General features: G+C 41.3%; 1 protein-coding gene across 1 annotated transcript in view; it reads right to left on the bottom strand.

Annotated features, from left to right (window-relative positions):
* dyrk4 (dual-specificity tyrosine-(Y)-phosphorylation regulated kinase 4) overlaps nt 1-12,825 on the bottom strand; it is a 126,915-nt gene that overhangs the window by 78,026 nt on the left and 36,064 nt on the right. The window contains exon 5 of the mRNA XM_068059726.1: nt 11,504-11,640. Coding sequence (XP_067915827.1) covers nt 11,504-11,640 — 137 coding nt within the window. The remainder of the gene's footprint in view (nt 1-11,503; nt 11,641-12,825) is intronic.

Here is a 12,825-nt window from a genome sequence, read left to right as displayed (position 1 = left end):
GTGCATACATCTGATACACTGTTTCTCGCTGTGGTTCAGGTAGGATAATTTCTCTCAACACCCTGGGTGGGTATGACCTTCTGCTGAGTGCCTTTCTCCCTCTTCCAGCAGTTTGTCCTGCTCTATGCCACCTCTGCTCATTCTCCCTGTCATGCTGTAGTCCAAGAAGAATGCCTACTACTGCACTCAGGTCAGGAGCAAGCAGATTGTGCAGAATCCTTGAAATCAGAACAAAGTCCTTCAGCACGTGCCACACCACTCCCTACAGACTTCAACAACTTTAAAAGAACTCTAGGCATCACCAAACATTTCTACAATCGCAGCAACAGCCAGTAAAGATCAATCAGCAACAAATTTGAAAGTAGTCAATGATCTCTTTAAATAGCTCTGGTTGTTGGTGGTGGTGGGGGGGGAGCGGTGCGCGCAGTGGTTCCTTGCTACTGTTGGACACGTATTCAGCTGTACGAGATTAAGAGAGGGTGTTCGCTGGAGCACTGAGCTCCAAAATAGCAGTGCTGGCGTCAAATCATCGTAACATGCTGACTGGCATCACGATATGCCTGTTCGATACTTCTGGAGGACATTCCCATCGCATGCGCACTAATGCCCTCATCGAAATGGTTTCCGCGTGGCTAGCACCAGATTTGGGACAAGTGCTGCGGTGCCATTTTGGAGGCACAATGACACTTGTAGCACCAAAAAAAGAGAGCTCAGGAGCCAATTTTCACAGTAGATGTTTCTAACTTAGTAAAAACATAAAAATGACTTATTTTGCAATAATATGATTACACTTTTAAAACTGTCTTAGCAGTAGCAGTAGGATAATTTTAGCTTCTGAAAAAAGCACCAACATGCTCATGCTGAGCCTAGTGCAAGAGTACAAGCAGCCTGATTTCAGCCCTGTAATAACAGCAGTGTGGCCAAAGCCCAATAACATCAACAAATTAATTCTAGGCCAGTAACACCACCAAAGCAAATCCAAGCCCAACATCAGACAGCATAATTTGCCTGATATGAAATTCAAGAACAAGAGCTTGTAGTTATAAATCACGGATGCTAAAAGAAAATAGTACATTCAGGGAAAATAAAAATGTCAATATAAAAGGGGCTAAACATTTCAAACAGACTTCAAGTTAGAATCTATTCTGGAGTTCATAAATTTCCCATCTACAACTGGAGGCAGGACGGGCGGCACAGTGGTTAGCACCGCAGCCTCACAGCTCCAGGGACCCTGGTTCAATTCTGGGTATTGCCTGTGCGGAGTTTGCAAGTTCTCCCTGTGACCGCGTGGGTTTTCGCCGGGTGCTCCGGTTTCCTCCCACAGCCAAAGACTTGCAGGTGATAGGGTAAATTGGCTGTTGTAAATTGCCCCTAGTGTAGGTAGGTGGTAGGGAATGAGATTACTGTAGGGTTAGTATAAATGGGTGTTTGTTGGTCGGCACAGACTCGGTGGGCCGAAGGGCCTGTTTCAGTGCTGTATCTCTAAATAAAAAATAATAGATTTGGAAATGCATCAAGATAACTGTGACAATCATGCAGAATTTCTGTCCTGTTTTGATCTGGTAGCTGTGTCTTCAAATGAGTGTTTGAGAGGTCAGCTGCACACCCTCAAAGCTACAGCATTGCAAATGTTGCAAAGTTCATTGTTATAGTCACCCTGGTAAGAGGCTTGAAATGTTTCAAATGTTCACACACTTTAGGATCAATACAAATATGATGGCCTGGTATATTTTTGAATGAGGCCGACAGTTATGAATTTATAACAGGCAATAGCTTGCAAACTATGAAAGGAACTAATGGATAAGAATCTCATAATATAAATCAAACATACAAACTGAGATCATCAAGAGAGGCAGGTGGATTTTAGAAGTGCCCATAGCTTATAGGAAGACAAGGAGGGGAAGGTGTGTATTTAGCAGTTGCTTGCAGAGATAAAGGTTAGTATTTATATTTGTATCTTTTGCTTTTTTCCCCTTTGAAGAGGATATTTCTACATAAAAATGTTTCATTGTAGCAAATTCTTCACTTTTTATTTAATAAATTTGCTTAATATATTTAAAAGTAAAACAAGATCTAATATTATGTTCTATTACTTATCAAGGACTAGGCAGAGATCTAGTGGACGCATAAGAATAGTTTCTTGGAGCGTAAAAATAATTGACAGACTAAATATTTTACCTAGAAAATAAGGCTAGTGGAGATACTCTCAAAGGCCTAGGGAGTTGGGATCCATTTAGAAGATTAATTGAAGAAATAATAGCCAAAAAATATCTAAAGGGTATAGAAGACCCAAAAAATAGAAAAGTAATCTTGTGATAAATTGACTGGGGAGGCGAGATAGACAAGTGGTTTTTCTTACTTGAAAATTGCTGTGGTGTTTACATTAACTATTGCGTCTGCAAATACCTATCAACCAGCAGTGTTCAATGATATTGATTATTTTTGAGGGTTGTCACAATCATTTAGCATTAGGTAGGTCTTAGACAAGTAATATCAGCAAACAGTTCCGAAGAAGGGTCACTGACCCGAAACGTTAACTCTGCTTCTCTTTTCACAGATGCTGCCAGACCTGCTGAGTGGTTCCAGCATTTCTTGTTTTTAATATCAGCAAACAGACTGATACAAGCTTAGCTAGAGCAGAGGGATAATCTTAGCCCAGCAGCTACACTACCAGGCTCCTAACCCAGCAGTACCATTGTGAACTGGAAAATTTCACCAACTTTGCTTCCATTTTCCATTCTTCTCTCACCTTCACAGGGACCATCTCGGATTCTCCCTTTCCCTTCCTCGACTTTTCTGTCTCCATTTCTGGGTATAAGGTATCAACGAATATTCTCGACTACACTCCCTCACGCCTTGCTTCCTGTAAGAACTGCATTCCATTCTCCCAGTTTCTCCATCTCAATTGCATCTGTTCTGATGACGCAACCTTCCATACCAGTGCTTCTGATAGGGCTACCTTTTTCCTCAACTGAAGATTCCCCCACTGTGGTTGACAGGGCCCTCAACAGCATCTGTCCCATTTCCTGCACTTCTGCTCTCACCACTTCCCCTCCCTCCCAGAACCATGATAGGGTTCCCCTTGTCCTCACCTTCCACCCCACCAGCCTCCGTATTCAATGGATCATCTTCTGCCATTTCTGCCACCTCCAGGGTGATGCCACCACTAAACACATCTTTTCCTCCCCGTTTTTCAGCATTCCAAAGGGTCAGTTCTCTCCGTGAGACCCTAGTCCACTCCTCAATCACCTTCAACACCCCCTCCCCACCCATGGTACCCTTCCATGCAAGCGCAGAAGATGCAACACCTACCGTTTTACCTCCTCTCTCCTAACTGTCCAAGGCACCAAACACTCCTTAGATGAAAGCAACTTACCTGTACCTCTTTCAGTTTAGTATACTGTATTCGCTGCTCACAAGGTGGTCTGCTTTGAGGAACCCTTCCATTCAGTCTGAAAGCATGACCCTGAGCTTCCAGTCGCCTGTCATTTTAATTCTCCACCTTGCTCTCACGCTGACCTCTCTGTCCTTGGCTTTCTGCAGTGTTCCAAAGAAGCTCAACGTAAGCTCCAAGAACAGCATCTCATCTTTCGATTAGGCACTCTACTGAGTCTTCTGAACTCAATATTGAGTTCAACAATTTTAGATCGTAGTTTCTGCCCCCATTTTGTTTCCTTTTTCTTTATAGGTTTCAGTTTTAGTCTAGTTTCTCCCTCATTTTTGCTTTTGGATGGCAGCTGTTCATCATCTGCCATTCACACCTCCTCTAGAAACATCTCTTGTTTCTTTACTTGTTCCATTACCACTCCTTTTGGCCCTGCACCACCAACTCGTCATTTAATCTTTCCTGTCTTCCACCCAGCACAGACCTGCCCTTTTGTTCTTTTTCCACCCTCACCTATGTATTTCCTCGTACTGTTACAGGATTTGAGAGTTTCATTATTTTTTTTCCAATGATTTCAAAACAAGCTGGTGAATGGATTTTAAAAACTTTTATCAGATAAAGTTTCAAATTTGAGCTATCAAAAGTTTATTTTTCAGAAAAAGTCTATCTTAGAGCAGAGAGAGGAGAGTGATCCCTCCACTTGTGCTTTCTTTGGTTTGTACTTAAAATTTCATAACAATTATTGCTTGCATAAACTAAGTAAAAAGGTAATTTTTCCAAGCGAGTTCAAACTGAAGTGTCCATAGAGTCTGAGAAGCAAGATTGGAGAGCTAGTCAATAATTAAAATCAGAAATCATGGCATAATATCAGTAACTGTAACATGGATCACGACTGGCAATTAAATATACCTAGAATAAAACATTCAGGAGGAATGCAGCATGAAGAAAGGAAGGGAAGTAGCAATGTCAATTAGCAACTATAACATCGCATTACAGCATAAGGATTTAATTAGTTCAGTAGTCCAAACAGAATCCCTGTGGGTTCCTGGTGGCAACCTAAAATCTGGTGAACATTTAGGAAACAGTATAATTAACTTTAATATAAACTATTAAAGGGAAATGAAAAATTGAGGAAATGAATATTTGACTGAATAATGCAAATTTTAAAATTAAAAACTGATGGAGGAAAAAAATAAGCAAACAAAACTAACATTTAACAATGTTAATACTTAAAACAGGAAAAGGGTACAGAGCAAATATATTCCTGTAAGAGATAAAAGGTGCATTGAAGGTTGAGGTTTCATAGGTGAATAAGGAGATCAGACAAAATCAGAAATTAAAAGAGCATTTAGTATTTACAGGGCAGTTAACAGGAACGAAAACTATGACAAATATAGGAAAGTTACAAAAAGTGAGATTAAATAGATAAAGAGGAAGTATGATAGAAAAATCGCAAAACATATATAGGCAATAAAAAGGTTTTCTATAAGCACATTCATGACAGGATAGACAAGTAGGGGTATGGTTGTTAAGTGATGAAAGAAAAGAAGTAAACTTGTAGTGAAGAATGAGGAATTGACAGAAACATTAAATGAGTGAAAACTGAGGCAAAGTACTCATTTAATGTATCTGTCATTTCCTTGCTCTCCACTACAAGTAAGGTGGTTGGTGAGATTGTAGAACCACCAGAGGTCAGGGCAGAACAGTCATTTTTCAAAGAGAGATGCTACGAAAGAAGCATCTTAGGATCTTGAGGAAAGCCAGAGGAAATAGTTGGCTCCAACTATTGTGCTAGGGGGATTTTCACAAATTTCCAGAGCAACCTAATAAATTTGGAATTCTTAAGGATACCAAGAAAGTACACCAGGGGTGAAAAGGATTAAATATGAAAGTATAGTGACAGTAGCTAAAAAGTTCTTCAGTTTAATATTTAAACAACAAAGGAGTAGTACAGAGTTAAAAGCAAAATGGATGTTTAGCGAGAGTCAGATTTAGGAGTTGATGCTAGATACTGAATTAGGTCTAAGTACAAGAACTCGGGGCACAGGACTCACCTGAATTTTTAACAAACACAAGGAAGTCTTGGCAGAATCGCTAGCAGACATTTTTAAGGATTTTTTAAAAAAGGTTGTATCAAGACTGAAGTATGGCAAATGGAGTTGTCCTTATTTAAAAAGGGATCTGGTAGGGGAGGGGAAGCAGCTAACTGTAGACCAGTTAATCATCAGCACCAGTGGAAATTCTAGAATCCTTAGCATCACTGTTGCACTGCTGCAAGCATGAGCGCCTATCCAAATTATTCAAATGACCCCCATCCCGGGGATTTGGGATGGTGTCAACATCAGGACACAGCAAGTCCAGTCCTACTACAGTTCCATTCCCTCCATGAACTTTTCAGGATGTAAAACTAGTTCAGCAAATTCGCAGTGTGCTGAGATTGATTGAATTGCAGATTGGTGGTAGGAGGTAGGATCTGTGTGAAGGGGAAGTATTGGACATAAAGATGCAATGTATGGAGTCCTGAAGGGCTCAGTATTGGTACCAGTATTCTTTAATATTTTGCTAAATGATCTGTAAAAGGGCACCAACAGCAATATCTCAAACCTAGCAATATGCCAAGAAAGCAGCAGGGGTTGTTAATATGGTGGAGGTCAGAAGAAAGCTACAGGAGAACTTGGAGTGTGTGTGTACAATTGGAAGTGTTACATAATGTGAATAAGTGTAAAATTATCTGCTTAAGGACTTGGAACAGATAGTGAGATTACAGGATGGATCAGGAAAGGAATTTAAGAGCCTTTAAGAGTAGATATAGCCATAAAACCATTGACTGGCTGACGTTAAAAAAGCTAATGGGATGTTGGTCCGTAGAAGAAGTGGAAAGTAGCATAGATATTAAGTGTCTTGCTGTTATATGGAGCACTGTTCAGCGTGCAGCAAGAATAATAAGTGCTAGTTTGGATCACACACTACAGAAAGGATTTAGTGGTGCTTGAAAATGTAAAAAGAGCTAGGAAAACAATAAGGGAGAAGAATAAAAACAAGAGGTACATTCAAGGACTGGGATTCATCTTGGAGATGAGGTAAGTACAGAGGAGGAGTATGATTGAAGAACAGGGACATAGAGAATAATTCATGGCTATTTGTATTGGCACAAGACAGCAGGATGATCAGACATGAATGCAAACTGCAAACAAGTAGATTTAGGTGAGATTTTTGAAACATTGGACTGGATTTTACCAACCCTCTGGAGGCAGGCTAGGAGGCGGGAGGCCTCCTAAAATGGCAGTGGAAGACATCAGGCAGGGAGCCCAACATCTTCCATCACCATGGGATATTACCAGTGTCAAGAACCTCAGTAATGGGCCACCTGCTGACTGGAAATGGGCAGCTAATTAAACCAATGAATCAGCCAATTGTTGGCCACTTCCTGCTCTGCTGGCATTTTACTGGTGTCGGGAGGGACTGCTGCCACATGGGGAGCCAGGTAAACCATAGTGACCTCCTGGGGGTCCCGGGGATGGGGGGAATCCTCTGTGAAAATCCCAATGAGTGACTGCTTCCCCCTAGGAGCAGATTCGGGACCTGGAAACTGACCAACTTCTGTTTCCCACCCCTGCAGGGAAAATCCAGCCTGGATGACAGACAAACTAGTGAAATGGGCAGACACATGGCAGATGAAATTTAATGCACTGAAGTGTGAACTGATACATTTTGGTAGAAGAATGAGGAGAGGAAATATAAACTAAATTGGATACATTTTAAGGGTTGAACAAACAGGGAGACCTGCGGGGTGTGTACACAAATCTTTGAAGGTAGAAGGACAAGTTGAAAAGGCTGTTAAAAAAGCATATGGAATCCTTGGCGTTATTATTGGAACCATAGAGTGCAAAAGCAAGGAAGTTATGCTAAACCTTTATAAAACATCGATTAGGCCTCAGCTGGAGCATTGTGTTCAATTCTGTGCCGCACACTTTTAGTAAGCGAGTCAAGGCCTTAGAGAGCGTGCAGAAGAGATTTATTAGAATGGCACCAGGAATTAGAGACTTCAGTTTGTTAGAGAAATCTCCAAGCCTGTTTGTGAAGAAAACACGGAGACTAGGATGCATTGGTGAAGATTGTTTATTGCTTATCACAGAACTTACTTCTGCTCTCCAAACAACACCACCAGCCAGTGCTGACTGGCTCTTCTTTATATATACACACTTGAATACAATTAACTAATTAACACCCAACACCTGTTCACCCTATTACCTTGAACTACCAGGTATTTATCATCCATTAACAGAACTTCAGACCCTAACACAGTATCATCTCTTAACAACCACACCCCTACTTGTCTATCCTGTTGTTATTAATGTGCTTATGGAAAACCTCTTTATTGCCTATATACTGTTTTGAAATTTTTCTATCATACTTCCTCTTTACCTATTTAATCTCACTTTTTGTAACTTTCCTTTATTTGTCATAGTTTTCATTCCTATTAACTGCACTGTAAATACTAAATGCTCTTTTAATTTCTGATTTTGTCTGATCTCCTTATTCACCTATGAAACCTCAACCTTCAATGCACCTTTTATCTCTTACAAGGATATACTTGATTTGTACCCTTCTCTTTTTCTGTTTTAAGTATTCACATTGTTAAATTTTAGTTGTTTGCTGATTTTTTTTCCACCATTAATTTATGCAACATCAGTTTTTAATTTTATAATTTGCATAATTCAGCCAAATATTCATGTCCTCAATTTTTCATTTCCCTTTCATAGTTTATATCAAACTTAATTATACTGTTTCCCAAAAGTTCCCCAGCTTTTAGGTTGCCACCTCGCTCTGCCTTGTTACCCATAACCAGGTGCATCTTTGTTGAAATAGTCATATATTGACTTAGAAAACTACCCTGATCAAGACTGCAAAGAAAACCTTTTCCACCACTAACATTTTCTCTATCCTGGACTATTTTTATATAATTAAATCAGTTATACCTATATTAGAGCAGAGAAGGTTAAGAGGAGATTTGAAAGAGGTGTCCAAAATTACAAACGGCTTCGGTAGACTAAATATGGAGAAACAGTTTCTGGTTTGTGACCAGAGGATCCAAATTTGAGAAAATTAGCAAAGGAACCAGAGGCAACAAGAGGATTTTTTTTTCCACAGCGAGTTGTTGTGATCTGGAATGCATGGCCTGAAAGGGTGGTGGAAGCAGATTCAATAGCAACTTTCAAAGCAGATTAAATAAATAGCTGAAGGGAAAACATTTGCAGAGCTACGTGCAAAGAGTAAGGGAGTGGGACTAGTTGGATAGCTCTCTCTCAGAATTGGCATAGGCATAATATGCCAAATGGCATCTGCCTGTGCTGTATTACTGTATAAGATACAAGTAGGACAGTAGGGAAGTGGACAGGTTTTCCTCTGTTATGGGCATGGAAAGTGCTCAATTTCAAGGTATAGGAAGATGAAAAAAGGCAGAGACACATAACACTAGGACATGGAAATTGTATTGTGCTCAAATTCCAAATTGAGAAATTGGCCCACCAGCCCTCATTTTTACATCCAGCTGTAGCTCCAGAGGCAGCATGCTTTTGTCGGGATAGGAACAACAGAGCCAGAGATGCTAGTTACTCTGCTAAAGGTAGCAGATAGGTCGGGATTGTGGTGGGTGGATGGGGGAAGCAATCAGGAGGGCAGAGGGCAGAGAGTGGCAGTGGGGCATAGTATTAATGTGGAGCTCCTCCGGACGCCACATAACGACATTTGTAATGATCAATTTTCATTGTTTGAGTTCATAAACCTACTGTTGTGTATTTTTCGTTGAAGGTAGTTGGATAACTACTTACAAATACAATTAAAAGTTATTGTAGAAAACTTTTTTGGTGTCAGCTGTGGCTAAGTTGGTAGGACACTCGCCTTTAAGTCACAAGGTTCTGGATTCAAGTTCTACCCCAGGACTTGAGCACAATAATCAAGGTGACACTCTAATGCAGTACTGAGTGAGTGCTGCACTGTCGGAGGCGCCACGTTTCGGGTGAAATGTTAATGCGAGGTCCCATCTGCCTGCTTTGGTGGATGTAAAAGATCCCATGGACTATTTCTCCCCGGTGTCCTGGTCAATATTTGTCCCTCAATCAACATCATAAAAACAGATTATCTGTTTATCTCATTGCTGTTTGTGGGAGCTTGCTGTGCGTAAATTGGCTGCTGTATTTCCTACACTACAATAGTGACTACACTTCAAAAGCACCTCATTGGCTGTAAAACGCCTTGACACATCCAGTGGTCATGAACCGCGCTATATAAAGGCAAGTCTTTTTTTCTTTTTCAGCATGTATTGGTCCCTTTAAGGACCACTGGTTTTGCTGCTGTGCGCGCAAGAAAACTGTCCATAGCATGCACAGCACATGCTGCACTCAATCACAACCCAATTCGGCAGAGAGGCCTGAAACAGACATTAGGCCCTTGATTTGCATACTTTAACACCCATTCCAGATAACCAATATGGCATGCTGCCCAATTCTGATGTGCGTGCAAGCCACACACCATAATAGTCTCTTGGGTGCTGTGTAAATGAATTTTTAGACCCAGGTATTCCTTGTCTCCTTTATTTGCTGGGGATCCACCAAGGAGGAATGGATGAATGGATGTGGCTGAAGCAGGGGCAATTAAATAAATGAGGGGAGAGGGCTGATTTTCTTGCTTTTTTGCCAGTTGGACATTTGCAAAGATTCCTAGAAATTGGCAGTAGCTTTTGCACCAGCTTCAGTCAAATCAGAGATCTAAATGGGGCTTGAATGCCACTGGGAGTCAAACAGAAAATTTTCTTTCAACAGGGCCAACACAAAGACTTAGGACCAGCTGCATTGGGACAAGACATCACAATGAAGGGATATGAGCATAAGCCATGAAGAGGTACATTCAGGCAGGGTGTAGCAAAACATCACTTTATTTAGAGCACAGTCAGTTGTGGAATAGCTTACCAAGGGAAGGTGAAAAGGTCAGTAGCTTAGATCTCTTCAGGGTAAAACTGGACAAATATCTTGGAGAAACACAAGCCAGCAGGAAGACTTATAGGCCCAGATGCCAACTAGTTGGACAGCAGATGGCAGCTGCTGTCATCCATTGCGGTGAATGCAGCCTTCTCATGCCTGTAGCAGCAGCTGGATTTCCACCCCCGGTTCTGGGCACAGGAACCCATCCGGGGAATACTGCTAATGACCTGAGCCCAGAAATACAGATGAGTTCCGATCACGGGAGGCAAAGTCCACGTTGGGTGTGCTCCACCTCGTAAGTGCCCAGGTTGTGGGGGAAATAATAGAAACATTACCACATGGAAAGGGAGATACTAGGAAAGTAGTGGGCAAAGGAGTGAAATGAATTTTCTCAGAATGGAAAGATAAGATTAAGCAAATATAAAAACAATGTTGGTTACTATATGCAAGGAGCTAGTCATTTAGCAAATGCAAAAATGTTACACCTGTCACAAGCAAAACATATCATTTAATCTTTATATAATAGGAGATAAATTGTTACACCAACTCTATTTCTTATATTTATCTCAGAACTCAATAACAACCAGCTAAACAAAACCATTAATATAAAACAGTGGAAATGCTGGAGGATTGTACTTTTACTCAACTTTGGAGGGAAATCCTAAATTTTAATATGTTTGTTTAAGCAGAACACTTCAGCAACATTAAGTACTGTTGCAGAGATATTTGCTGAAGAAGGAAATAAATAAATTAGTTAAAGCTTCGAAGTGTAATGTTTCCTTGTCTTAACTATAAAATCCATAGGTGCGATTCTGTAATCACTTACAGATATTTTTAAGGTTTAAAACTTAATAAAGACATGGAGAATTATTTCACACTAAAATGATTAAACTTAAATATAAAACTGCCTTTTCTATGCCTTCATTAAGGTTTTTACTTGAAAGTTTAGATCTCTTTCAAAAGCCTGTGATTGCACTTCATATTTTTTCTTCGGGGCGTCACTCTATCCGTTATGAGGAGTTGCTGAAACCTAAGCCTGTGCATGCCCCAGTTTCCAACATGCATCAGTAGGATTAATTGAATACAAATTGAAAGGTATATCTCAACATCAAATGCATAAAAATGGTATGCAACTCACCTCTTTTTATTCCTTATTATCTTGATAGCCACAAGTTCATTTGCTTTATGGTCCATACATTTTACCACTTCTCCAAAGGATCCTTTACCTATCACTTCAAGAATTTCATACCGGTATGCAATATGGTCATACAACACCTAAACATAAAAACACGAGTGCTTTTGTCAAATATCTGTACCTATCCAAGCTGCTAATTGTTAATAAAACAAATAGACAGATGCAAAGAAATGAAATGCAGTGAAAGCGGAGATCTGCATTTATTGTTGCATTTACCGACAGAACCCTTAAATAACCAATTTTTTTGTTACGCTGTATGAACAAATTTGGAGCTTCATCTGTAATTAGTGTCCTTTGGCCACTTTCAGCTAATCTCTCCTTTTCAAATAATTGGCCAGAATTTTCTCACCAGGTAAAAGTCCCGCTGCTGGATCTGAGAAAGCGGGACCCGAAACCGCACGGGTGGTTAGTGGGACCCCAGGCAGCATTTTATTAACAGGATGCCACCAGGACTGCTGTCCAATTGAAGACAGTAGCTCGCCATCCAAAGCTGCCAGTCAATCAGAGGGCTGGAAGCTTGGCAGGCACTGATAGAGGTGGCTGCTGCTGAGGCTGCAGGAAGGAAGAGAGGGCGTCTTCATGCTGTGGCGGCCTTGAAGACAAGGTAATTTGTTCATTACAGTACCGGGGGGCAGGCAGGCCCAGTGATCGGGGAGGGTGTGCAATACTAGCAGCAGCACCGTAGCTGCGAGGGCGGCTTTGCTGCCGAGGGCCCTCCATGGGCCATGGATAGACCATAAAGAAATGCCTCCCCAACCCTCCTCAGGAACCATGGCGGTCTCATGTGGCGGCGCCTTCTAACGCTGGTATAATGCTGACGAGATGCGGCCCTTAATTGGGCACTTAAAAGACATAATTGGCCCCAGCAGATGGCCGCACAGCAGAGGTTTCTGCCGCTGGGAATATCCTGTGGTGGCAGTAAGATGTTCCCCTCCCAACGCCTTATGCCACCATTTGAGGCCTCCCACCTCCCAGGCCATTGTTTCTGACACCTAGCGAATCATGGGCCTCAAAATGTCAAGCTCCTCACTCTGCTCCTGGAAGTGTGAGGCAGAATTCCATCTGCTGATGGAAGTACATCCCAGGGTCAACTAGTTTTATTATTGGATGGAACCAGATGCGAATTCCACAAGCAATTGGTTACCTATGTGTAGCAAGGCCCAGGGAGTGGTGGGGAGGGGGTGGGGGGGGGGGGGGGAGGTGGAATGCCAGAAGAAGGCTGAATCCCCAAGCAGAATTAAATGTCTGGATCAGTTTAAAGGGAC

This window comes from Heterodontus francisci, chromosome 27 (genome assembly GCF_036365525.1).
Source record: "Heterodontus francisci isolate sHetFra1 chromosome 27, sHetFra1.hap1, whole genome shotgun sequence".
NCBI classification, from domain to species: domain Eukaryota; kingdom Metazoa; phylum Chordata; class Chondrichthyes; order Heterodontiformes; family Heterodontidae; genus Heterodontus; species Heterodontus francisci.
Note: the sequence above shows the minus strand (reverse complement) of the source record. Positions and strands in the feature narration are given on the sequence as shown.